This window comes from Apodemus sylvaticus, chromosome 8 (assembly GCF_947179515.1).
Source record: "Apodemus sylvaticus chromosome 8, mApoSyl1.1, whole genome shotgun sequence".
NCBI lineage: Eukaryota > Metazoa > Chordata > Mammalia > Rodentia > Muridae > Apodemus > Apodemus sylvaticus.
The window spans coordinates 73,345,048-73,371,439 of NC_067479.1; the positions used below are offsets into that span (position 1 = coordinate 73,345,048).

At 48.9% G+C, this 26,392-nt stretch overlaps 2 protein-coding genes across 9 annotated transcripts in view; one reads left to right on the forward strand and one right to left on the reverse strand.

The window, feature by feature from the left end:
• Slc7a7 (solute carrier family 7 member 7) overlaps nt 1-17,335 on the forward strand; it is a 42,423-nt gene extending 25,088 nt beyond the window's left edge. For all 8 annotated transcript variants that reach the window (XM_052191523.1, XM_052191517.1, XM_052191521.1 and 5 more), the window contains 8 exons: nt 8,364-8,489; nt 9,745-9,889; nt 12,937-13,060; nt 13,289-13,392; nt 13,633-13,729; nt 15,114-15,263; nt 16,509-16,692; nt 16,887-17,335. In XM_052191523.1, coding sequence (XP_052047483.1) covers nt 8,364-8,489; nt 9,745-9,889; nt 12,937-13,060; nt 13,289-13,392; nt 13,633-13,729; nt 15,114-15,263; nt 16,509-16,692; nt 16,887-16,987 — 1,031 coding nt within the window. In that variant the 3' untranslated portion in view covers nt 16,988-17,335. The remainder of the gene's footprint in view (nt 1-8,363; nt 8,490-9,744; nt 9,890-12,936; nt 13,061-13,288; nt 13,393-13,632; nt 13,730-15,113; nt 15,264-16,508; nt 16,693-16,886) is intronic.
• Nucleotides 17,336-18,574: 1,239 nt separating this feature from the next.
• Oxa1l (OXA1L mitochondrial inner membrane protein) lies at nt 18,575-25,933 on the reverse strand. Its single transcript, XM_052191524.1, has 10 exons — nt 25,837-25,933; nt 25,286-25,432; nt 23,604-23,817; nt 20,429-20,572; nt 20,153-20,238; nt 19,808-19,972; nt 19,562-19,666; nt 19,299-19,461; nt 19,015-19,095; nt 18,575-18,923 (listed from the first exon to the last, which is right to left on the reverse strand). The coding sequence occupies exons 1-10, from the start codon at nt 25,897-25,899 to the stop codon at nt 18,790-18,792; spliced, it is 1,302 nt and encodes a 433-aa protein (XP_052047484.1). The 5' UTR covers nt 25,900-25,933; the 3' UTR covers nt 18,575-18,789.
• Nucleotides 25,934-26,392: the final 459 nt, after the last annotated feature.

A 26,392-nucleotide genomic window follows, 5' to 3' on the forward strand; every position in this document is an offset into this window, starting at 1 on the left:
CCTGGGAATCAAATCCTGTTCCTCTAGAAGAGCATCCAATGCTCATAAATGCTGAGCCATCTCTGTAGCTGTTACTCCCATGCCGCTTTTGAGACACGGTCTTACTATGTAGTCTTGACTGGCCTAGAACTTGCCATGTAGATCAGGCTAGCCGCAAATTCATGATGAAAGGTGTTGGCTATCACTCTCATCCAAAGAATTAAAAACCCAAGGAAACCAAACAAATTACTCCTAAGGAGAACTGGGGGTCTTCCTGCAGGAAATAGGAGAGCAGGTCTCAGTGTTGCCATGGTCCCTGAGTTTCAACAACTTGGGGACAGCAGGGCTGCCCCAGGGGTTTTGACTTCATTGCTATGGGTGGCACCTGAGCTTGCCCAGTAATGGCAGTGTGCCACGGAGATGTGGGAGCTCAGGTTAAGTGAAAGGTTCAGGCATGTTCTGCTCTAAGTTGGTCTGCATGTGATTCTCTCTTGGGGTAATTACCTCAGTTAAATGCCAAGCAGCACATTACCAGACTGCTCTGGGAAATTCTATTCCAACTTCCTGAATCAGAACTCCTGGGGAGCCTCGCTGTGGCAGGTGACTCTCAGGCCTGCCACTCTCGTGCCTGGCGTTTGAGGACTTGAACTGAACTGCTTAGCAAACATGAAAGTGCAGCTGCTTTTTAAAAAAAAATTACATTTTATTTATTCATTGTGTGTGTGCGCACATGTGCCAGGGTGCACCTGTGAAGGTTGGGGGACAACTTGTGGGTGTTGGTTCTCCGTTTCACCATGTTGGTCCTGGGGATCAGACTTTGGTTGTCGGGCTTGGCTGTGAGTACCTTGATAACCAGGATAATCCTCTGAGTCATCTTGCCTGGCTTGTAGTTGCTTAGGAAGGGGATGTACAAACCAGGTGCTCGCTTCCTTGGAGATGCCAGAGTCACAGGGATTAAAGTGCTGACTGAATTCTAGGAAGGGCACTGGGAGGGGTCTGACTCAGTGACCCATGGTCCCTCTGTGTTTGCATCTTCTTCACCCATGACACGTGAGTCAGTGAAATGCTTCCGTGTCCCGGAACAACACCTGGCAGGGGGCGGCGGGGGGGGGGGGACAACGGGGGGGGGGTGACGGGGGGGGGGCGACGTCAGAAAAGAAGAGTCAGTAAAAAGTTAAGGATGCCTCTTGGACTTGCTTATGGTGTCTGTGGGGGTAAGGCAGCAGCTTCCCGTTGTCTTTCTTGGAGTGGTGCTCAGTTAGAGTCAGACAGTGAAAGATCATCCCTGGAGGGATTTGCTAGAACTGGGGTACACAATATGAGCGAGAGGCCGATTTGCAGGAGGCTCACTGGTTAACAGTGCTTGCTGCTCTTGCACAGGACTAGAGTTTGGTACCCAGCTCCCTCGTTCGTTAGTGACCCTGCCCCTCCTGTCAAGGTCACTTGGCATTTATATTTTGTTCTTTGATTGCAGTGAGAGGAAAAATTTCAGTCCAACAAGATACTGAGACCTTCCTAAAGATTTTCCCGTTCTTTTCTTTACTTTTTTTTCCTGATCATTTAATGGGGGGTTCCAAATATAAAATGGGGGGGGGGGACCCTTCCCCCAAAGGCTGGAAACTCGTCCACAAAACCGGTTTGGTCGCTCAGGTTTGTCTCCTTTTCTTTACTTCTGATTAAAGTAATAAACAGCGCTACTGAGCACCGACGCCCTCTGCCTACCTGCAGGAAGGCTGGTTCCTGTGCTTAAAAGGAGGTCTTCCCTTGTTACTTACCAAACGTGGCCCAATTCCTAGAAGGGTCACAAAGATGCCAGCCTCTTAATTGTATCCTTACCTTAGGGAGAAGTGTTACTTTCACTGGTGGACTTCCCCCTCCCGCCCCCCCCAGTGTAGCCCTGGCTGTACTCTTCTTCCTCTTCCTGTCCCTGTCCCTGTCCCGTCTCCCTCTCCTCCTCTCTCTCAAATTTGAGACAGGGTATTAGTGTGTCCCTTGGCTTATCTGGAACTCACTACTTTGTAGACCAGCGTGGCCGCAAAACCAGAGGTTCACCAGTCTCTGCCTTCCCAGTGGTGGGATTAAAGGCCCACCCACTCGACCACACACAACAAGGTCTGCTATTGTAATGTAAACCATCTCCTAACAGTGCAGGAAAGTCAGGGCTGGAGAGATGGCTCAGCATAAGAGCCAGGGTCTCGATTTGACTCACAGCACCACAGGCTCACAAATGCCTGTAAGTCAGGCCTCTGGCTTCTCAGGCTCCTGCACTCCTGTGGTGTACACGCAAGCAAGCAGGCTGCAACAGATGCAGGACCAGAGAGAAGGTCTGGACTTGTGTGTGGTACACATTATCAGATTAGGAAAAGACACAGTTTGCTTTCCTAATAAAGATTACAAAATATGTAACAAGAGGGGAAGGAAATGGGGGTTCCTTGACAACCTTTGCTAGAATAGATCTCATTCTATTAGATATTGAACTCTATGAACTAAGAAAAGCATATCACAGAGAAATGCAGCCACACATTAATGCAAAAGTAGAGTGAAGGATGAGACGAGCTTATGCTATTCAAGCACAGTGTAAGCTGTTGCTGTGATCTCGGGAGATTACTGAAGCTTATCTAAGGCATCATTAACATTTAACTTGTAAAGACTTCAGGATTAATCTCTACAGGATAAGGACTCACAGTTCTTTGGTGAGACTTTAGACTATTTAAAGTAAACCTGGGCATTGATCAGAGCAGGCTAAAGGTATTGTTACTACTGAATTAAAAAATATTTTATGTATATGTACCTGGATGTATGTATGTGTCATGTGCATGGGCGATCTTGCGGAGATCAGAAGATAGTGCCTGGTCCCCTAGAACTGGAGTTATGGGTACTTAGTTGTGAGGCACCGCGTGGGTGATGGGAACCAGACATGGGTCCTCTGCAAGAGCAGCCAGTACTCTTTAACTGATCAGCCCCCATCTTTCCATTTCAGAACAACCTGAGCCGGGCATTTCCATGTTGTTCTAGAGCAGATTCTGGGCCCTCATGGCAGCATCCCCGTGTCCGCTGGGCTTGCCCTGTCCTGGACCTCCTCAGGTTACACCAGCGTCATCACAGCAGCTGCCTTTTTCCTCTGGAGTTAAAGCGGGGAGAGAGTAGCAGCTGGGTCAAGGTTAAAGGTCATTTTAGGCAATCCTCCCATGGACTTGGCTCAGTATTGGGTGGGGCTTGAATTACCCCAGGGGTAGAAGGGCAGGTGTCTTTGTCTGGGCTGTAGGCTGACCTGCATCCATCCCTGTTATTCTCACTGTGCGGTCCCCTTTCTCTGACTCTGCAGCGGGAGGCGGGGCTTTGCTTCAAGAGCCATACATTTTAGCTGAGCTTTGGGGACTCTGGTCAGCTGTATCTGTTAGGGGTGGGGACAAAGAGCCTAGTCAGCATCGAGGCTGGCCTTGTTCATTTCCTGTTCCCAGGGCCGGGCTCTCTGGAGGAAGCTGGGAGCTGTGCAAGGAGAGCCCGCTCTCTTCAGCCAGCTCTCTCAGTGCTCCGGGCCCTTTGTACAGGAGTTTGCATTCAAATTGAGTCTCCCTTCTCCAAGTTCAGTACAGAGAACCGACCAGGACATGATGGTGGGTCTGTGACTGAAGAATAAGTACAGGAGCAGGGAACATGGGAGGTGACAGAGATCTCCAGCAGAGGAGATCAAAATATCAACAACCTCTACCTCAGCCATTCTCAACCTGGGAGTTGTGACCTTGGTGTGTGGGTGTGTGTGGGTGTGTGTGGGGGGTCTAATGACATTTTCACAGGGGTCACATATCAGATATCCCGAATAACATATATTTTCATTATGGTTCATAACAGTAGCAGAATTAAAATTATGAAATAGTAACAAAAGATTTTTGGTTGGGGAGGGTCACCACAGCACGAGGAACTGCATTAAAGGGTCTCAGCATTAGGATGGTCGAGAGCCGCCGTTCTGCATTCTCGTGGCTGGGGTCGCCAGAAGCAAAGGCTTGAGTCAGCTGTCTGGTGTCTGTGCTCATGACCGTGAACAGAACGGAGACAAGAGTCCTGTGACAGAGCTGCAGACTCGGCGAAGCAGAAGCACTTCTTTATGTCTATTCCAGTTCCACGTTGTGACCTCTGGTTACCCTGCTAGGCTGGGCCACCCTGGTGCATAGTGGGTCACTCAAAGAGACAAAGTCAGAGTAAAAGCAGAGGGAGATGTGCTAGTATGGCAACACTGGGAAGGAAAGGGAACAAGTGAAGAGGTTCAGTAGGTCCTAATTTGAGGTTTAGGTTTGAATAGAGGGTTTGAATGCACAGCTAAGCAGCTCCAGTAAAAGAGTGGTCTCGCCCCTCATTGCCTTAGTTCTAATGTCTCTCGTAAAGTGGTCTGGGAAGATCCAGGCTGTGTGAAATCTCTGTGAGGTTCACAGTTCTCCTCCAGCTGGCAGCAGCCTTTTTCTTCTCTCAGCACGAGACTCCCAGGAAAATTCCAGCTTCTTAGGGGCCACTGTTTAATGGCCTGATAGCCAAAAATGGGGAGGGATGTAAGTTTCACTTTAGAATGTCTTCATTGTTGCCAGGGGGTTCCAGCTCTAGGGGATCCCAGTCTCCTGAGCATGTGGCAGCAGAGCACATCTGTGCTTGGTGTTTCTAATGGAAACCTGGTGTGCCCTGCGTTTATAAGTCCAAGCGGAGCCAAAGGTGAAGAGTAGCCATCGCCATCGCAGGCTAGGGAGAGACAGGTCTCCTTCGTGGCATTTGAATAGCTCAGGACGGAAGTCCAGTGGATTGTAAGGGATAAATGACTGACTGGGCAAGAGCGTCTGACACGCTTGTGAAGGACAAGATAAAGACACTTTATTTTGTGGAATTACTGAGGAGACAGTACATTAATGTCTTTAATGATTAACTTAGCACTGGGGTGGCCTGGAGCGATGGGTACATGTTTGCTCAGCCTTCCGATAAGGTTTGCTTGTTTACTGTTATGTCTATGAGGCACAAAGACATGCACTTGAGTAGAGCCAGAAATCTCCTCAGTAAACAAAACAAAACAAAGCAAAACAAAAAAACAACAGAAAAAAAAAACCTGTGGGTGATGCCTAGAAAGGGAGCTGGGGAGTTGGCGCATTGGGCAAAGCGCCTGTTGCTCAAGAAAGAAGACCTGAGTTTACATCCACGGTGCCTGCCGAGAGCGCCGGGTGGGTCTCTGAGCACCTGGAGAGTGATGCGTTACAGATGCAGGGAGATTATCTAAAAACGAGCGAGCGGAGAGGCTGACATGGCTTAGCCAGTAAAGGCTCCTGCCACCAAGCCTAAGGTTGACCCCTGAGCTCCACTTGGCAGAAGGAGAGAATTGACTCCTGCAAATTGTCCTCTGACCTCCACGTGTGTGCGGTGGCTTGCACACTTACATGAGAATAACTATAATAAAAGATAAGGTAGAAAGGTGATGGAGGAAGACGCCTGACATTGGCTTCCACGTGTGCCTGTAGGGGTGAGCACACACTCGTGCACGTGCCTGTGGGGGTGAGCACACGCTCGTGCACGTGCCCGTGGGGGTGAGCACACACTCGTGCACGTGCCCGTGGGGGTGAGCACACACTCGGGCAGGTGCCCGTGGGGGTGAGCACACACTCGGGCACGTGCCCGTGGGGGTGAGCACACACTCGGGCAGGTGCCCGTGGGGGTGAGCACACACTCGGGCACGTGCCCGTGGGGGTGAGCACACACTCGGGCAGGTGCCCGTGGGGGTGAGCACACACTCGTGCACGTGCCCGTGGGGGTGAGCACACACTCGTGCACGTGCCTGTGGGGGTGAGCACACACTCGTGCACGTGCCTGTAGAGGTGAGCACACACTCGTGCACGTGCCTGTGGGGGTGAGCACACACTCCTCATTTGCGTGCAGTCACATACACACAGACACAGAAAGGTTAGAAGGAAGAGAAGATGGCTCATTCTCCCCGTGTCTTAGTGGAGTGGCCTCTGGGCCAGAATGACAAGGCCAGGACCTAATACTTGTAGAAGAGCTGCGGAGCCTGAGGACATCTCAGGCTAAAAATTAGTAAGACTGCTGTCTTTCCTTCTGAGACGGGGTCTCTATAGTCCAGGCTGGCTGGAGATTCGCTATCTAATCCGTGGTGGCCTCACCTTAACATTTGTAGGTGTATAAACCGATGACACGACCTGCTCCATGGTATGGTTAAGGGGAAGGTTTTTACTGTAGACAAGAGAAAGAGAGCAGCCAGAGGCACCTGGAAGAGTCCAGAGCAGAGAGAGAGAGAGAGAGAGAGAGAGAGAGAGAGAGAGTGGGAGAGCAGTAGACTCAACATGGCCAGCAGACTGGACTCAGGCAGGGCTATCTGAAGAGAGGGAAGCACAGCAGGGACAGAGAATAGAACAAAAAGCAAGAGCAGAGTATGGTGGGGGCTGGGGGAGGGGTTAGGAGATGTGGGAGGGGGAGGGGGAGGATGGGCAGAGTGAGAATGGGGGGTTGTAAGGAGAGTGAGTACCTGGGGGAGGGCAGCCTGTGCACTGGAGGGAGGAGGAGAAGAGCGAGATGCCAGCATGGACTTTGACAGGTGCCTATAAGGCTGCGGGAGCCTAGAGGCCCGTGCCACAGCTGGCCATTTGTACCCTTGCCAGTGACAAGACTCTTTTTGGCAGAGGGGAGCTGGCTTTGCAGGGTCCTGGGGGATGCTGGCTCTTAGCTAACCTCCTCTAGGGGCAGTCCTCCTCTAGCCCAGGTTGAGCCCATTTCTGGATATTTGGATTGTGTTTTGGGGTTTGGGGACTTGGCGTCTCCTCTGGACCTAACACTAGGCACTCGTGTCTCCTGAGTGAGTGCCTGAGCCACTGCCCTGGGGCTTGGAGTGCTTTCTTTTGTTTTGTTTTGTTCTTTTGATTTTTAAAACATTGTGTTGAGCCAGGTGGTTGTGGCGCATGTCTTTAATACCAGCACTTGGGAGGCAGAGGCAGGTGGATTTCTGAGTTCAAGGCCAGCCTGGTCTACAGAGTGAGTTCCAGGACAGCCAGGGCTATACAGAGAAACCCTGTCTCAGAAAAACCAAATCCAAAAGACAAAAAAAAAAAAAAAAAAACAAAAAACATTGCGTTGGTGGCCCGAGTCAAAGAGGCCTACATTGGACTTCCCTTTCCTCACTGGCAAGGCCGGCTTTGCTCTGAGAACCATTGTTCTCAGTCAGTCAAGTACTCTTTGGGGCGGTCCAGTGGCTGAGCTAGAAGAAGCTGTGCATTGATTCCCTGAGGCGTGGGGGAGGGCGCAGGGTTGGGGGGTATGCAGATGCCTGCCTGCCTGCCTGCTAAAGATGCTGCGTTCTTCCCGCCCCCAACCCTCCAATCCCCGAGCGAGCTGCCAGTCAGCCTCACCCTCTGTAAGGCTTCCCTTCTTGAATTTCTTCCCAAGTAATAGATTATAACTCTTGGGCTAATGGATTTTCCTGAGATTACTATTTTGGGGTGAAAGGATTTGAACCTAAGGGCTTTCACGCATTGGAACACAGGATCTACCACTAAGTCACACCCTCAGCTACTACTCAGATTTTGACGAAAGATATGAACTCTTTCTTCGAAGAATTCATATGTTCATATGCCCCGGCACTTGGCAAGAGACTGTCACACCCTGCACTTACTCTGAGGATGGCTGTTGGTCTGTGAACTCCCCCCCCCCCCCCCAGTTCGCCTAGGTAGAGGGATCGCCTCAGCCCAGGGTGGAAGGACTTGAGGGAAGTTATGGCTCCTACTGTTGCGTTACTCAGGCAGGAAAGGTGCCCTGCCCTCTTTCTACCAGAATTTGTTTTAGCTGAAAGAGTTTTACAAAGCACAAAACAAATAGCGGGGCTGGTGGGCGGTGGGGGGGGGGGCCCTCGGGGGCAGGAAGTTTGGTCTCTATTCCAATCCTTGGACACACAAACTAATCTGCTGGCCTAGACACTGGATAAATTACAATAGGATTTGTCAATGTCAATAACAACAGAATAGAGTCAGGATGTTGGGTTCTAGACCTGTGTGTGTGTGGTAGGAAAGAGAAAACAGTTTTAAAGAGTGAAGGACCAGAATACATCTATAATTTGTACAACTCCCAGGTGCTTCCCACTTCTGTGACCAGGAATTTTTGCCACCTTGTTCTTTGACTCTAGTTTAAGGTGCTAGGGCTCGGGAATGTGGCAGTGTAGACACAGGTGTTCAGCAAGTGCCTTGCAGTGATGAGGTTGCAGATAATTGGGTCAACTTGGCCCATTCCAAACACATAGCCGACTCCACCTGATGGCTTCATCTCCATGAGTGTTGCTGGGAAGTTGCTTGGGAGTCTAAGGCCCTCCGAGTGCAGAGGGTAGGTCACGGTCAGTGTTATTTTTCTTTCAGGTCTCTTAACCTTCATTAACTGTGCCTATGTCAAGTGGGGAACCCTGGTCCAAGATATTTTCACCTACGCTAAAGTGTTGGCGCTGATTGCGGTCATCATTGCAGGCATTGTTAGACTTGGCCAGGGTAAGAAAAAAAATAGCAACTAACTTTATTAAACTTTCCCTTTTTCCCCCCTTTTGGAGTGTTGGGGACCAAATCTAGAGTTCTGGGCCATGCCAGGCAAGTGGTAAATCTCAGCTCTATATCTTCATTAGGAGTCTCTAACTGACCTTATTTAAATCCCCAAATACCATATTTTACTATGGTACTATTATTACTTTTATATAAGCACTATTACTACTTTTATATAAGTGAGGAAACAGGCCATGGAATTATATTTCTTAGGCCGGGCAGAGTGGTACATGCCTATAATCCCAGGACTTGTGAGGTGGCACTTAGAGGCTCAGGAGTTAAAGATTATCCTCAGCTACATGGAGAATGCAAGGCCAGCCTAGGACACAGAAGAGCCTACCTCAAATAAAACACAAGCTGGGCGTGGTGGTTTATGCTCTGTCCCTGCACTCGGAGATAGAGTTGGGTGCATCTTTGAGTTTGAGGACAGCTTGGTCTACATGTTGAGTTCCAGACCAGCCAGGTCTACACAGTGAGACCCTGTTTTAAATCAAAACAACAAAGCCCTCAAATGGATCATGCAGGTTGACCAACTTCTTGCTCAAGTTCCCAGTGGTTAAGCAGAAGAGCTGCAACCTGCGCCCCTGCAGACACTCCAAAGCCGGTTCCTCTCCTTCCACCATGCTGCCTCCCCCTTACCTTGGCAACCCCCCCCAGCCACGCCCTGGGGGGATGGCAAGGGGGCCCCCAGCCACACCCTGGGGGTTGGCTTTCACAGTTTGCTGGGCCTAGTGCTATTGCTCTGGTGCTCCTGCCCTTGGAAGCCAGCAGTCAGAAATGCACTCCTCAATAATCTCTCCTATCTGGTTTCCAGGTCTGAAGCCTTCCCAACATCTCCTCTGTTGACCTGGGCATCTGAACCCCAACTCTCCTCTCCTCGTCCCATGTTATCCCTGACTAGTGTCAGACGGCAGGTAGGGCTCAGGCAGCCTGCAGTGCAGAGCAAAAGGCCACCTCAGTTTCTAGCCTCGCTGGGCTCTGTGGTCGTTTCTTAACCTAGACAGTCACTTGAGTTCTTTCTGTCATGGCCGCATGCATGGCTCCCTGCGCCTTGGCCCTCTGTCCAGGCCTTTCTTCTGTCCCTGCCCTCCGTGGCACCTCGAAGCCATTTCTCTGATGTCATTACCATCTGCATTTTCTCCCTTCAGGATCATCTGAAGCAGGAGTGGACCATTAAGCCTAGTCTCCCGTTTTTCTCACCTTCCAGGAGCCACGAGTAACTTCGAGAACTCCTTTGAGGGCTCGTCGTTCGCCATGGGTGACATTGCTCTGGCCCTGTACTCAGCTTTGTTCTCCTACTCGGGCTGGGACACCCTTAACTATGTCACCGAGGAGATCAAGAATCCCGAGAGGTAGGTACTTCACCGCCACCGTCCACACCAGGGCTAGCTGTCGTTTCCTGAGCTTCTCCGTGCCCGGCTGCGCGCCTGCTCAGCGCTGGGATTCATCTCACCAGCGTGAATGTTAACAGATTTAAGACCTAGAGATAGAACTTGTCCATGGTTGCAGTAACTATGTTAAGATGTGCACTTTCTTGCATATACTTTATAAATCCTTTTAGAAAAGTTTGTACATGCATGCATTTCTACCTAAAATAAAGCAGGTTATACTGTGTGCTTAAATATGCCGTAAACACCCACAAGGTCCTTGTCAGGAGGGTGAAGCAAGAGGATTGCTTTTACCTCCAGATTTGTGAACTAATCTGAGGAACACTGAGAGAATCTCATAAAGCTTTTTCTGTCTTCAGATCTTCACTCATCCTTATCCCCACACAGATAATTTTAGTTCATAGAACTATGGATTACTTCTTCTGTTTCCCTCTGCCCTGATTCACACTGATAGTGTGGAGCTGTTCCAGCCATTCACCGGATTGCCTCACCAGCATTGCTCTGAACTGCCCTGTATTTGCACAGGTGAAGAGCTTTGAGTGGTGAGCCGCGGACAGGTCTTGGGGTTTGTCTTTTCTTGGCAGATTCCTTTTTTTTTTTTTTTTTTTTTGTAGCCATGAACTTGCTGTTCCATTCTTCCTTTGTTTTATTTTGAGACAAGCTCTGGTAGTATAGCCCTGGCTGGTCTGGAACTCACTATGTAGACCATACTGGCCTCAAAAATCATAGAGATCCAGTTCTTTTTTGCCTCCCAAGTGCTGGGATTAAAGGCATGCACCACCAGACCTGGCCATTCCTTGATTTTCTCTATTAAAACTCCTTTTTCCCCCTTTCCTTTCTGTGATAGTATCTCACTATGGAGTCCACGTTTGCCTCAAATCTCTAACCGTCTTGAAAACGCCCAGTTTGCCTGGTGCGTTTTTTGTATGTGTATGTGCCTGGGGTGTGTGCCCACATGCTTGTGGAAACCAGTTTGGTGTTATTCCTCAGGTACTGTGTACTCTAAGAAAATGTATTTATTTTATATGTATGTGTGTGCCTAAGTGCGTAGCTGTGCATTAGACAGCTGTGAGCCGTTAATGTGCATGCTGGGAACAGAACCTGGGTCCTCTGAAGGAACTTGTGTTTGGAACAGCGCCCATCTCTTTTGTTTGTTTTGGAGACTGATTCCTTCACCGGCTTGGAGCTTGCTAATTAGGCTACACTGGCTGGCCATGGATCCTAGGGTCCTTCTGTCCCCACCTCCCTAATTCTGGGATTACAAGTGCACACCATCCTCCACTACGCACCAACCATTTCCATGTAGGCTCCGAGGTCAAACCCAGGCCCTCCTTGCAAGGCAAGCAACCTTTGTCGACTGAGCCATCTCCCTAGCCCTTGCCTGCTTCTGTAATATAACATAAAGGGGGTGGAATTACAGGATCTCCATGGCCGTTCCTGGCTCTAAAAGATTATGATCCAAGAAACTAAGATCTGCCAGGAAATAGTTTCCCTAAATTACACCAGTCCTCCCACCTTTGGGTTTTCAAAGCCAGCTTTTCTTGCTCACAGCCGCTGGCACTGCAGGGGAACTAGAAGTGAATGGAGACTGGGTAGTGGTGCTTCCACCTACTGGCGAGAAGCTGAATGACTTCGGATTATTTGCAACCCTGACTTGTGGTAAAGACTTGTAACCCAGCCACTCTGGAGGACGAGGCAGGAGCATCACAGTTTCAAAGCCAAGTAAAGAGTGAATTCATGGCCACTCAGAGCAACTTACTGAGATCCTGTCAACATTAACAGAGGGGTTGGGGCGGGGCTCCTGGTAGAGCATTTGTTAGTATGCTCAAGGCTTTAGAGAGCTGTGGTTCTCAACCTTCCTAACGCTACAACCCTTTAATCCAGTTCCTCATGTTGTGGTGACCCGTAACCATAGTTATTTTGGTTGCTACCTCATAACTGTAGTTTTGCTGTTATGAACTGTAATGTAAATATCTGATATGTAAGATGGGGTCGAGACCCCAGGTTGAACCACTACAATTGTGTCCTTGATCCCAGATCCAATCCCCATATTTGTTCCTCTTCTTTTAGCATTTATACAGTGATCTTTTTGCACTTGAGAGACTTTAAGGGGTCTTTGTGCCTTTTTCCATGGCTGCCAGTGAGGATGGCACCTGGAATTCTCTGAAATGACTTCCTTGTTTGGAAGGAACTGTTCTTTCTACTGAAGAAGTGAGATTCCACAGTCTGCCTCTCCAAGTTTCTTCCGTGTCTTACATTGAAGATACACTTGCAGGGCTCAGAGGCAGGATCCTTACCTGACTACTGGTTGTGGAAAGGAATCGCAGCCACCTTCCTGTTGGAACATGCTGTAACCCTTGGTCAGTCCCCCCTTTTGTTGCTGTCTTCCAGTGGTACTGGAGATTGGGCCCAGGGCCCTCGGGCATGCTAGACAAATACTGTACACTAAGCTCTGCCCTCAGCCCTGCTTTTTTATTTTAAGAATAGTTTTAAAATTTTTGTGTGGGTGTTTATTTCTGCATATATGTATGTCCAGTGTCTTCAGAGGCCAGGTTTCAAGTCTTCTGGAATTGGAGTTACAGACACCGTGAGTGACCTACCACATGGGTGCTGGGAACTGAACTCAGGTCTTCTGCAAGAGCAACAGATGCTCTTAACACTGAGCCATCTCTAGCCTGTTTGTACTTGAGATGATTTCACTGAATTGTCCCTGCAGACCTTGAACTTGGGACCCTTCTACAGAAGAGTGGGGGCCACAAACAAAAGCTGCTACATGCAACACCACCTTCTCTGCATAACTTTTGTAATGGAGTATTTCTTCCCCTAATACTTTTTAGTTTTTTAAGGGTTTAGCACTTATGCCAATACTTCAAGGCAACCTCAAAGGCAAAGGACCTGGGAACCACAGTTGTCTGCATCCCTAGAGAGGATGGCACGGCAGGCCTAAGGACAAAGAGGTAGGGACACAATGGTGGGACTGACAGATCCTTTTTCTTTCTGTTTGGCTGTAGGAACTTGCCCCTCTCCATTGGCATTTCCATGCCCATTGTCACCATCATCTACCTCTTGACCAATGTGGCCTATTACAGTGTGCTAGACATAAAGGACATCTTGGCCAGTGATGCTGTTGCCGTGGTAAAGGACTTTCACTAGCAGGTTGAGGGTGTGTTGTGGGCTTCTGGATGTGTTCCAGTCCATTCAGTCCTGGGAAGGGAGTAGACAGCCTGATAAGAGCACAGGCTTTCAGGAAGGTCGGTTACCTTCACCGTGGAGGGGGCTGGATTCCTGAAGACTTCAGGCATGTTTGCACATGGTTTTTATTCCTGTTAGGGTGTGCTAATGACTTCTGCTCCTTTTTCTTAGACCTTTGCAGATCAAGTTTTTGGAATATTCAACTGGACAATTCCAGTAGCAGTTGCATTATCTTGCTTCGGTGGGCTCAACGCTTCCATTGTGGCTGCTTCTAGGTATGACTGCCACTTTTTGCTCACAGCTTTGGCAGAGACAGTTAAACTTCTAGGACCGGGATTCCAGTTGCCAGGATTCCCTGTCCCTTTCTCCTTGTTCCCACTAGCCGCCCACCCCCCCCCCCCAGTTAGCTCCACATTGAACTCCCTTCTCTGTTATTCAGACCTTTTGAAGGGATAAGAGGGAGAATGATGTGGCAGGCGACCGTTTTGTCAGCTTCTCTCAATGTATCTCAACAGGCTTTTATTTGTGGGCTCGAGAGAAGGCCACCTCCCTGATGCCATCTGCATGATTCATGTTGAGCGGTTCACACCTGTGCCTTCTCTACTCTTCAATGTGAGTGATCTCAGGGATGAGACTGGCTGCCAGATCGTGCACGTGTGTGTGTGTGTGTGTGTGTGTGTGTGTGTGTGTGTATGTGAGCGTGTATGTGCATGTGTGTGCACGTATGTGTGTGTGCGCGCGCGCATGTGTGTGCACGTGTGTGTGTGTGTGTGTGTGTGTACGTGTGTGTGTGTGTGTGTTGGGTAGGGGTAGGGGGGCACTTACTAGTACCAGATGTGGCTAGTCTAGGTTCCTGAAAGCCGTAAATAGGGTTCTGGCCTGTAAACTACTGATGCACTGTGCTATCTGCAGATGGGGTTTTTAAGACTCAAACTTCTGCCAGGTGGTGGTGGTGCACACCTGTAATCCCAGCATTCTGGGAGGCAGAGGCAGGCGGATTTATGAGTTCAACAGAGTGAGTTCCAGGACAGCCAGGGCTATACAGAGAAACCCTGTCTCGGAAAAAAAACAAAACAAAACAAAACAAACAAACAAACAAAAGACTCAAACTTCTGTGAAAAGTGCCAACTGCATGTGGTCCAAGAGAAGGAATGAGACACAGGCTCTGTGGTAATGAGTGACAGCCGTGGTGGTGTGGGATGCATTCTTTAAGAGAAAAAGACATTGGGCTGGAGGGATGGCTCGGTGGTTAAGAGCACTGACTGCAGTTCTGAAGGTCCTGAGTTCAAACCCCAGCAACCACATGGTGGCTTACAACCATCCGTAATGAGATCTGGCACCCTCTTCTGGTATATCTGAAGACAGCTACAGTGTACTTAACATATAAACAATAAATAAATCTTTAAAAAAAAGAGAGAGAGAGAAAAAGACATTGGCTGAGAAAAAATTTGTTGGAGGAGGGCATTTTTAAGGTGGAGTATGAAGGTTAGGGTTGTGGAGATGGGCTTTAGGTAAGGCAGACAGCATCACAAAGTCCTACGATAAAGCTTTGCGGAGCTGTGTCATAGAAGTAGAAGTGTTAGTTGGAGAGAGTACAGGGTTTTGCTTAAGACTTTTGCCTAAGACACTTAAAGTGTTAGGGTTAACTTGGCAAGGGTTTGAAGAGTACACTAAAAATCTAGTTGAGAGGCAAGTATCTTCTTTGATTTTTGAGACAGGCTTTCTCTGTGTGGCCCTGGCTGTCCTGCAGCTTGCTCTGTAGATCAGGCTGGCCTCGAACTCAGAGACCCATCTACCTCTGCCTCCAGAGTGCTGGGATTAGTCATGTGCCACCACTGTCCAGCTAAAGGCAATTATCTTTTAATAGAGAGGGGTACAGTACCAAGAGTGCTCCAGGGGTGGGGCAGAGGCCGACTTGCAGACTGTGAAGCTATGGGGGGCGGGGAACGAGTGGGCAGAAGTCTGAGAGGAGCTGATTTTGGCCTTGCACCAACAGGGTATGTTGGCCCTGGTCTACTTGTGTGTGGAGGACATCTTCCAGCTCATTAACTACTACAGCTTCAGCTACTGGTTCTTTGTGGGCCTTTCTATCGTGGGTCAGCTTTACCTACGCTGGAAGGAACCCGACCGGCCTCGCCCTCTCAAGGTAATCCTTTCTCCTTATCCACCATTGCTCTGTTTAGTGCAGCTAGCACTGCCACCGCAGGGATCTTACAGAAGTTATCCTTGCTCTAGGCCTGGCATAGTAGCACTTATCTGAAATTAAAAAACTAAGGGTTGGGGCTGATGGCTCAGTGGTTAAGAACACTGACTACTCTTATAGAGGTCCTAAGTTCAATTCCCAGCAAGCACATGGTGGCTCACAACCATCTGTAATGGGATGATGCCGTTTTCTGGTGTGTCTGAGGAGGGTGAGTGTACTTACATATATAAGATAAATTTTAAAAACAAAACAAAACAAACCAAAAAACCAAAACCAAACATCAAGTGTTTGGGGCTAGAGAGAACTGGCTCGGCAGTTAAGAGCACTGGTTGCCCTTCCACGGGACTCGGGTTCAGTTCCCAGAATGGACACGGCAGGTCACACCTGTCTGTGAGTCCAGTTCTAGGGCTTCTGTCACATGCAGTCTTACACATGCAGTCAAAACACTAATGAACATAAACAAACAAACAAAACACCAGAAAAACAAAATAAAACCCAAATATATCTCTATCATCTATCTATCTATCTATCTATCTATCTATCTATCTATCTATCTCAATGAAAATATGGCTTCCCATGAAGCAAAACATGCATTAAAAACAAACCCCAAAATACCACTCTGAAACAAAGCACAAGGGCTAGGAAGCCATGCAGGGTAGCACATGCCTGCAGCCCTAACCCTTGGGAGGTGAAGGCATAACGACCAGTTGTAAATGGCTAGGCTAGGCTATGAGATCCTGTGTTTTGTTTGTTTTTTTTCTTTTAGTAAAAAGTAAAACCAACAACCTGCCCCCCACCCCAGACAAACCCCAACAAGGACTGAGGTTGTTTAACATACACAAGGCCTTCGGACCCCTTCTTATCCCAATGCTCTAAAATAAGCAGGCCCCCTCCCCCCAACCCAATAAACATGCTAGGGCTTGGGGGCAGCTGCTTGCAGACAATGGAAGGTGGGAAGTGCTGTACCAATGTGTTCTGCCTCTAAGCCCTTCAGTGCTTTCAGCTTTATGGGATAAAGATTGTTTTGGTTGTCAGCAGTTCCGAGTATAGGGACCAATCGATGCCTCCAGTCCCAGCACTCAGGCTGAGGCAGGCTTGTGAGTCTGAGGCTACAAAGTGAGACTATCTTATAAACAACAAGCAGCAAACAAACCCATGCTGAGCTAACTGTTTCCTCTGTGCCCTTAGCTCAGCCTTTTCTTCCCCATCATCTTCTGCCTCTGCACCATCTTCCTGGTGGCGGTGCCACTTTACAGTGATACCATCAACTCCCTCATCGGCATTGGCATCGCGCTCTCGGGTTTGCCCTTCTACTTCCTCATCATCAGAGTGCCAGAGCACAAACGCCCTCTGTGCCTTCGCAGGATCGTGGGTAAGTTTGGCATCTCCCAGTGGACTGGTCAGCTACCTGAATAGACTGGCTTTTACTTTTTTCTGCAAACCTTACCACAGCTGGTTCCTGTTATGGCTTAAGTGAGTCACTCCTTCCTGGAGCAGTCCCCTTTGGTGCCCTGAACTCAGACCCCTGAACCTGTTCCCAGTTTTAATTCAGGTTTCTCTTTGTAGCCTCTACCACACGGTACCTGCAGATCCTTTGTATGTCAGTTGCTGCAGAAATGGATTTGGAAGATGGAGAGTTGCCCAAACAAGATCCCAAGTCTAAATAGAGCGTGGGATTCTGAGACGTGGACAGACAGGTGTTCCTTATCTCCCACTGGCCAGAACCCTGGAGGGACTGTCCGGGAGCCCAGGCTTGGAGGCTTCAACGCTGAACTTGCTTATGAGGGATGAAGAATAATTTATTTGTTTTGCTACATGTTGTTTCAGACTTCATAAATGGATAATGCAGACTGTGGCAGGAAGCAGGCCATTTCTGGGGCAGTTCTGGCAGCACCTGGGTGTGCCTACCCACTCCTCTTTTCCTTTACAAGGACCAACCATGCTCCAAACTTGTCTCCTTCGGAGGGACACAAAACTGTCACAGATGCAAAACAATAAAAAGGTTATGTTCCTAAGGTCTAAGTGGCTTTATTCTACTTTGTGACTCTAGGGTGTTTATGTAGTTCAAACAGACATGGAAACTAAAAGTTTCAATTTCTCCCTCCCAGGCCAGCTGCCAAAGGCAATAAAACCGATTTCTACAAATGCAACCAAACTGTTGTACTAAAATGTCATGAATGTGAAAAGCTAGCGCATAAACACTTCAGCTTCTTCCCAAAGTACGGCACACGTGCAGAAGCCAGAGGAGGGTGTCAGGTGTCTTGCTCTGTCATGTCCACCTTTATACCCTGAGACCACATCTCACACTGACCCTGGAGCTGGGCTGATAGCCAGCAAGCCAAGTGGTAATCCTGTCCCCACACCCCTCGGCACTGGGGTCACAGGTATAAGAACAGGGCCACACTCAGCTTTTCACAGAAGTGCTGGGGATTTGAACTCTAATCTACTGATCCATTTTCCCCAGACTCCCTTTATTCTTCTAAATCATCACTAACAATTTCAGCATATCTGCTTCTTAAAGAAATTGCAAAAGTAATCATGGGGGTCAAGAAACATGGTTGGGAGGGATCAGAATACCCATTGCTCACAGACAACTATTGCACTGAGCACAGGGTCCCCAATGGAGGAGCTAGAGAAAGGACCCAAGGAGCTGAAGAGGTTTGCGGCCCCATAGGAGGAACAATAAGATGTACCAACCAGTACCCCCAGGGCTCCCAGGGACTAAGCCACCAACCAGAGTACACATGGAGGGACCCATGGCTCCAGCTATATATGTTGCAGAGGATGGCCTTTTCAGACATCAATGAGAGGGGAGACCCTTGGACCTGTGAAGGCTCAGTGCCCCAGGATAGGGGAATGCCAGGTCAGGAAAGTGGGAGGGGAGGGGGGGATGGGATAGGGTTGTTTTTTTGTTTTTGTTTTTGTTTTTTTGGAGGGGTAACGAGGAAAGGGGATAACATCTGAAATGTAAATAAAGCAAATATTTAAAAATGGAAAACGGAACACCGTCAGGACTGGAGATGTAGGATCAATCCCTAGCACCACATAGCGACTGTCACACAGTCTTGCCCACCATACCTCTAGAATGCAAATGCGGATGGAGATGCTGTGTGTGAGGTAGAGGTCTGAGTTTTGAAGTCCAGGATAAGCTATGAAGGTCCTTCCCAAGAGCAAGGGCTAGCGTGGGAAATCATTTTCCACCCTGTAGTGTTCAGAAGCACAAGTCTCCTTCCATATTTAACAAACACCAAGAAGCCCAGACAAGACAGAGGTTTACTAACTGTGTGGATGGGAAGGTCGCTCGGCTCTCCAGGGCTTTTAATACACACAGTCTGTAGTGGAAACAATTTTTAAAATGAACACTTCCAAATGCTGTAGTCTCCAGGGCTGGGGCAGGGACACGGCATCAAGTCTATTTGGAGGAGTCTGTGCAGAGGCAGGGCTCTTGTCAGAGTGAGCATGGAACACCTCAGCCAAGTGTGTCCTGCCACGGCTTCTTTGTGTTCGTTTTGCTGCTGTTGGTGCTGCTGCTGGGGGTGTTGGGGGGGTGACTTGGATCATGTTGTAGCAGAGGGTTGTGGGTAAAAGTCTGTCGTAAGGGACCTGGGAGAAGAGAGAAAAAAAAAACACCTCAGTAAAAAAAGAGAAAGAAGAAATGGAAGACAGCATTTAGCCCGAAGGCCTCTTCCCTCACCTCTGGCGGCTAGATCCAAGTGTTTTTGCATTCGTTGCTCCCGCTCTCGGAGCTTATGTGCAATTTCAGCATTCTTCCAGCCTGTGCGAGAAGAAAAGAAGTCCCTCTCTCAGTTTAGGCTACTTTCTCCTGGTCCTGATCCCCCTGTTCCTTGCTTTTTGAGCAAAGTCTCAAGTTGCATAACCCACTATGTAGCCTAGGTTGGCTAGTAGTGCAATCCTGCTTCAGCCTCTGGCTTGCTGCGATGACAGATACTCGCTGACGCGTTGTCCAATACCCCTTACCTTTTTTGAAGCTCTTCAGGAAGCTTTCCCTAGGAGGCAATTTGTCAGGGTCATGGACAACTCTCTGGGGGATCTTAAGCATGGTGCGCACGGCTGGAATCCGGAGGCAGGCTACTTGGCACAGGGAGAACATATTGGAGGACAGCCAGTACATGAACACTGCCTGCGTGAATGAAGGGAGGGTGCTCAGAGCTGCATCCAGGTCGCTTGTTCAGAGGCACTAGGCAGAAGGACCCGGGGGCTGCTACTCAGCCATTACCTACCGAGGGGAAGTGGATGGTCACAGGCAAGACGGCCAGGGGCATTACCCTGATAATGTTCCTCATGAACTGAAGGTCGGAGCTCTGCATACCTGTCTCAGCACCTAGCTGCCAAAAAGGGGTTGAGGGAAAGAAGAATAAATTCCAAGCCCTGACCCATCAACTCTCCTTCTCCGGGGAATGGAAGTCAGAAGACACATATTCTCCATGTTTACTGGCAGGCCTAGCACTTGGCCAGCCCCAGCTTACCTCAAGGACACACCACATGGTGGCTGTGACTACCAGTGGCAAGACGTAGATGGGATCAGAGATGGTGAGATCTTGGAACCACCAGAGCCCACCTGTCTGGAGGCTGGGCACAGGCAGGTTGGCCATCTCTCTCAAGGCAATAAAGAAGGAGATGAAGACGGGAGCCTGTTACACAGGATAAACAGTCAGCACACCTAACAGGAGCTGCATTTTTATAGCCCTGGTACTAAAAGCCATGTACATCACTACGACCACTTGTGTTTCTGGGGATCTGGGGACATGGGAAATAGGAGACAACTTGACGGGTTTGGAATAAATAATCAGGGCGGGCACATTTCTGCTCACCTGAGTGAGAGGTAGAATGAGCGGTCTGAAGAGTTTAATATCATGCATTTTCTGATAGCGTGTCATCTCTATGGTGGCCTTGTAAACTGTGATGGGAGGGACGGGTCACTAGGTTAAGAGTGACATCAGTGAAGCTTAACATCCTATTCTTTCCAAGGAATGGAAAACCCTTTAAGTTTGTCAAAAACACCCGACTGAGGCACCCGCTCCTCCCCGAGTGGAATGTGTCAAGTGCAATCTTGCTTCTCTCCCACACCTGCCCTGGAGCCAACTCACACTCAGCCTGGTCTCCTGCCAACTTGGCCTCTCTGATTCGAGTGGAAAACTTCTGCATCTCTGGCATGTGGTTGTGGATCTTGGCTGCTTCTCGCTGGCCCTTCACAATGAGGGGGAAAACGAGGCAGCGGGCAAGGACAGTACCTGGAAAATACAGCACAGGCTTGGAGCGAAATGAAAAGCTGCCTATAGCTAGAGGGCTTACTCCAGACGGTTCCTCACTGTGGCTCTCACCCAAGGGGCCCAGGAGTAAGGACGGTATAGCTAGCTCTTCAAGGCTCGGACGGCTGTGCTAGAATAAAAGTTCAGCAGAAGTTCTCTAAGCAGATGAGCAAGGTTGTTTCCCTGAAACAACCATCGCTGCCACCAAGCAAAAGTTCTTATGTACTTCAATAGCCTCCAAACTTTTCCTCAACTCTTTCTAAAGATTGATCCATCCATCCATCTAATGGATTTTGCCTGTATATATGTCTGTCTGTGTGAAGGTGTTAGATCCCCTGGAACTGGAGTTACAGACAGTTGTGAGCTGACATATGGGTGCTGGGAATTGAACCTAGGTCCTCTGAAAGAGCAGCCAGTTACTCCTAACCACTGAGCCACCTCTCTAGCCACATCAACTTTTAAATAGTAGATGAAAATATACAAACTAGTTCCTTTTTTTTTAAATTTTTTGTTTGTTTTTTTTGAGGGAGGGCAATTTTTTGGTTTTTTTGAGACAGGGTTTCTCTGTATAGCCCTGGCTGTCCTGGACTCACTCTGTAGACCAGGCTGGCCTCAAACTCAGAAATCTGCCTGCCTCTGCCTCCCAGAGTGCTGGGATTACAGGCGTGTGCCACCACCACCCGGCAACTAATTCCTTGATAAAGGAAAAACATTCACCCAGAATATCCACCATGTTCAGCATCTCTACAGAACTCTGAGTCTTAGAATGAAGTATGAGTTCATCTTCTGCAATAAGGTCTTGGTGTGTACAAGCTGGCCTTGAACTTGTGATCGCCCTTCCTCAGCCTCCCTAGTGCTATAATTACAGGTCTGTGTCATCACATCCAACTTAGAACAAAGCTGGAAAGTCAGTTTTACAAGTCCCTGGGGTAGTAATCCACCATGTTCTGGCAGTTTAACACTTCCCTGTTCCTCATGCTCCTGTCTACTGGCCATCCCAACAAATAATTAGCTTACACTATCTGTTGACATCCGAGTGGGTCTGGGCTAAGAAACCAAGGGTATAACTCAGAATACCTTCACCCAAGAAAGGTGGAGTACCAGGTAACAAATGCCACCACCAGCAGTTACAGTGAGGTGATTTCAGCAAAACCTCAATGGTTGAGGGTCAAGGTCTAGAAAGCAGTAGGCTGCCCACTGGATCCCTCAAGTAACACACGGGTACTCTTACCCTGTTTGTGTACTTAGTGTAAACAGGAAGGCACTGAAAGCAACGGTGGCAGCGCCAGCTTCTAATCTCAGTGCCAAAGAGGCCAAGAGTATCAAGAGTTTGAGGCCAGCCTGGCCCACACAGTAAGACCTTACTTAATAAAATCAAGGGAGTGGGCTGGAGAATGCTCAGTGGGTAAGAATGATTGCTTTTGCAGAGGACCCGAGTTTGGTTCTCAGTCCCCATAAGAGGTGGTTCCTAACTGCCTGTCGCCCCAGCTCCAACGGATCCAATAGCCTTTTGGCTTCCGCAGGCAAGTGTACATACTCACAGGGAACGTGTGCATGCACTCACACATCCGTTCGCACTTGCATGTGCACACACACACTAAAAGTAATCTTTTAAAAACCTCTAGAAAACCAAGGGGCTTGGGAATTTGTCTTAGTGGTAGCGCCCTTGCCTAGCAGTTGCAGGTCACTGGATTCAGGCAGTGCATGCATGTGGTACACAGGTATACATGCATATACTCATACATATAAAATAAGGAAACTTTTTTTTTAATCTTCATTTAATGTGTTAGTGTTTTGCCTGTCTGTCCACATATCCATAATGACCAAAAAGGTATTCCCTGGAACCAGAGTAGGACAGATGTGAGCCAGTGTGTGGGCCCTGGGAATAGAACCTGGGTTCTTTGCAAAAGCAGTTGCATTCTTAACCACAGAGTCATTTTCAGCTCTGTCTTCCCATTCTCCCAATATGGTTTTTGTTACCTTTACTCGCCTAGAACTTGCTATGTAGACCAGGCTGGCCTCAAACTCAAAGATCCTCCAGTCTCTGCATCCATTCCCAGAAACTGGGATTAATGGTATACACCAGACCTAGTTCAAATGAAGGCTTGAAAACTTTTTAAAAGGCAGTTTCATGTAGCCCAGATGCGGTGGTTTGAATGAGAACAGCCTCTAAACGTTTGTAGTTTTGAATACTTAGGCATCAGATTTATTGGCGTGGCACTGAGTGGGATTAGGAGGTGTGTGGGTGGCCTTGTGAAAGGAAGTGTGTCGGTGGCAGTGGGCTTGCTCGCTACAGGCGCAGTAACTTCTCTCTCTCTCTCTCTCTCTCCCCCCCCCCATGGAACAGGGTGGAGCTCTCAGCTCCTCCCCCGGCACCATGCCTGCCTTCATGCTGCCTGAATGCTCCCTGAGATGATGGCGATGGAACTGTAGACATGCCCCCAGTCAGATGCTTTCCTTTAGAGGGCTTGCTTTGGTCATGGCATCTCTTCATGGCCACAGAACAGTGGCGGAGGTACGAGGTTAGCCTTGAACTCTTTAATTAACTAAGGGTGACTGAACTCTGACCCTCCTTCCTCTACCTCCTAAGCACTGGAGGCAGACAGATGTCTTTCTAATAGTCTCCAGGAACTAAACGCTGAGTGTGCCCTCCCTCTAAACGCTGAGTGTGCTCCCTCTCTAAACGCTGAGTGTGCCCCCCTCTAAACGCTGAGTGTGCCCCCTCTCTAAACGCTGAGTGTGCCCCCCTCTAAACACTGAGTGTGCCCTCCCTCTAAACACTGAGTGTGTCCCCCCTCTAAACTCTGAGTGTGCCCCCTCTCTAAACGCTGAGTGTGCCCCCCTCTAAACACTGAGTGTGCCCCCCTCTAAATGCTGAGTGTGCCCCCCTCTTTGAGTCCTCTGCTTTTCCAGCCTCTATACTGCTGCACCATTTCCTTTATCCCTCGACTCGACAGCCATTGTTGGGGTTCAGCCCCGATTTCCTCCACCCTTGCTCAGGATGTAGTCTTACATGTGGCAATGGCCCCCCACCAAGGTAGGCCCAGGTCGACATGTATATATTCCAGGAGGTTCTGGATGAGTCCCACTGGGGTGTAAGAGCCAAGCCCCAGTTCTGCGAAGCTCTGTTCTGCGGCACACTGGACTACATCTGCAGGCCCTCCGGAAGCTACCTCTGGTACTGCAGCAGGAGTGGGGGTGGCAGGAACAACAGGAGGTGCCTGCGCCTGTGAGGAACAAGACCAAGTAACGTAAGTCGGAGGCACAAGAGGTCAGGCCCCGTAAGCTAACCAGTCTGGGGCTTTATTTTTCTGCTTTTACTTCTTGATCTTCAAGGATGGCCAATGGTGTCCATACATTCCTGCTTTCAAAAGACATTATTTTTTGCTTCTAGCAGAATAACTTAAGAGAGTATCTCATGGCTTCCCTTCAGGCAGGGAGCTTGCTTCCCATATCTCGCTTCCCAGACTTCAGTCATTTAAGCATCATGGCCATCACCCTTCCCATATTCTGAATCAACAGTACTAGGAATCCTTTTGTTTTGTGCTGGAAATTGAACTCAGGGCCTCACGCACATCTGGCAAGAACACAGACCACTGACTGAGCTAGCCCTCAGCCCGAAATTCTCTTTAATTCAACTCAGTTTTTTTTTTCTTCAATTTTTCTTTCTTTCTTTTTTTAATGATGATGGATAGGTGGGGAGGTTAGTTTTGGGGGCAGGATCTTGATTGCACTGTAGTTCAGGTTGGCCTTGTACATGCTAACCAAGAGCTCTGTTATTGAGTTCATCTTAACCCTGAGGCATGGCTCAGGGGTTAAGAGCCCCTGCAGAGGATCCATTTTCAGTTCCCAAGACCCTTGTAGGGCAGCACACAACCACCTGTAACTTCAGCCCCTGGGTCTCTAATGGGCACTCATGATCACATGTACACAGCCACGCACATATACATAACACAATACAAGAAATCTTTAAGAGAAAAAAATTCTTACTCAGGCTTTTAAGAAACAGTATTCAAAGAATCACACATATCACAAATACACAAACCCAAAATCACATTTCACTTCATTGGCTTACCACCACTCCTCTGGCAGTGTCTTGAATATAATGTAAGATTTAATTTATTTCTATTGCGTGTGCATGATGTGTGTAGGTTCACATGCCACAACATGTATGGAAGTCAGAGACCAACTTTGTTGAGCCAGTTCTTGCCTTCCTCCTTCATTCTTATTCTTCTTATTATTAATTTTATTTTATTTTACTTTTTTTTGAGACAAGGTCACACACTACACAGCTCTGACTTGCTATGTTGACCAGGCTGGTTTTGAGCTCAGAGATCTGTCCATCTCTGCCTCTCAAGCGCTGGGGTTACTGGGATTGTGCCAAAACCGGCTCTACCTTTACTTTCGTTCCAGGATTGGCACTCAGGTTACCAGGGTTGCGTAGCAAGAGCTTTTGTACCGCTGGGTCATCTTGCCTGCCCCACAAATTTGTCATGTACTTTTAGGCATTTCCCCACTGAATTGGCTGAGAATCTACTTCTATTTCAAACAGGCTATTGTTAGGAGGAACTGCGAGGAGTGTGAAAAGAACTCTGCAACACATTCACAGTCTCTTGCAAAGGAAACCAAACAGAACACAGAACAAAAGAAACCGGCCAAGAAGGTGTGCTACTTTCTTCGGTGGGAGCCTCTTACCTGGGCTTCTGCAAAGAGGGTGGTGCATGTACTGATGCTGCGAGGAGTTAAGACGGTGAGAAGAGCGTAGTGTGGCCGCCCATTACCTGGGCGGGCTGCGAGGAGCTCAGCGGCCAGCGGTTTCAGGGACCCTGCGACGCTGTGGAACTGACCGTGTGAAAGGATAAGGGAAGGCCTGGCGTCCCAGCCGACCCGCCTCTCCCGCAGACAGCCTGCTGCAGCAGTCGGGGCACTGCGACTCTGCTCGCACAGACTGCAGGCCCCGAAGGCATGCACTGGAGCGTGCAGGATGCAGCTCCGGCCCTGGTCTCCCGCATCCTGTTACCGAAGCCCGGGGACGGGGCCCAGAGGTCATGGCTCAGGGTCGAAGGCAGTTCCCAGACAGCTACAGAGAAACCCAGCCACCAACCCCCGGACGTAACCCGGTGGTGTCCTCACGCGATCGGAGGTCATGACACGCAGGTCGCAGTGACCGGGTCAGCATCTGCTCGTGACCTCAGCTCAGGTGACAAGGACAAGGCAGCATCCCCGCGCTACGGACGGAACCTTACCGAACGCTGGGGTCGCAGGAGTCGTAGAAGCTGCCAGCGACAGCACACTGAATTCATCGCCATTTTGCCAGGAAGAGAACTTAGTCTCGCGCATGCGCAGTCAGGACTTTGAAGCTGCGGGAGAAGCCATTTTGGAAACGGGCAGGAAGTCAGTCCTGTCGTCACCGATCAGGTAGTGAGAAGGAGGATGAAGCAAGGCGGTGCTATCTGAAGTGATTAAAAAGATCCCGCAGGGATCGAAGCTAAGAGACGCGTTGGAGACCCCTGTTAAGTGGCAGTGTAAACATAGCATATTTCCCTTTTTCCCTTCCATTTCCCAAACCGTAATTGTTCCCTGGGTTCAAATCATTCTTGGGTTAAAAATAGCCTTTACTCTTGGAATGGTGACTCAAGTCTATAAACCCAGCATTTGGGAGGTGGAGGCCGGAGTATTGTCGGGAGTTCGAGGTGAATCTTGGGTTACCTGCTGTGTTTTTTTTTTTTAATATATATTTATTTTTTTATTTATTTAATGTATGTGAGTACACTGTCACTGTCTTCAGACACAGAAGAGGGC

Excerpts from the sequence above, each read along its gene's own strand:
- Oxa1l (XM_052191524.1), bottom strand. The coding sequence starts at position 25,899 with ATGGCGATGAATTCAGTGTGCTGTCGCTGGCAGCTTCTACGACTCCTG. Across the intron at positions 19,462-19,561 it reads TGACCATCCACTTCCCCTCG|GCAGTGTTCATGTACTGGCT; the intron begins GTAGGTAATGGC and ends TCATTCACGCAG. Across the intron at positions 18,924-19,014 it reads CTTGGATCTAGCCGCCAGAG|GTCCCTTACGACAGACTTTT; the intron begins GTGAGGGAAGAG and ends CTCTTCTCCCAG.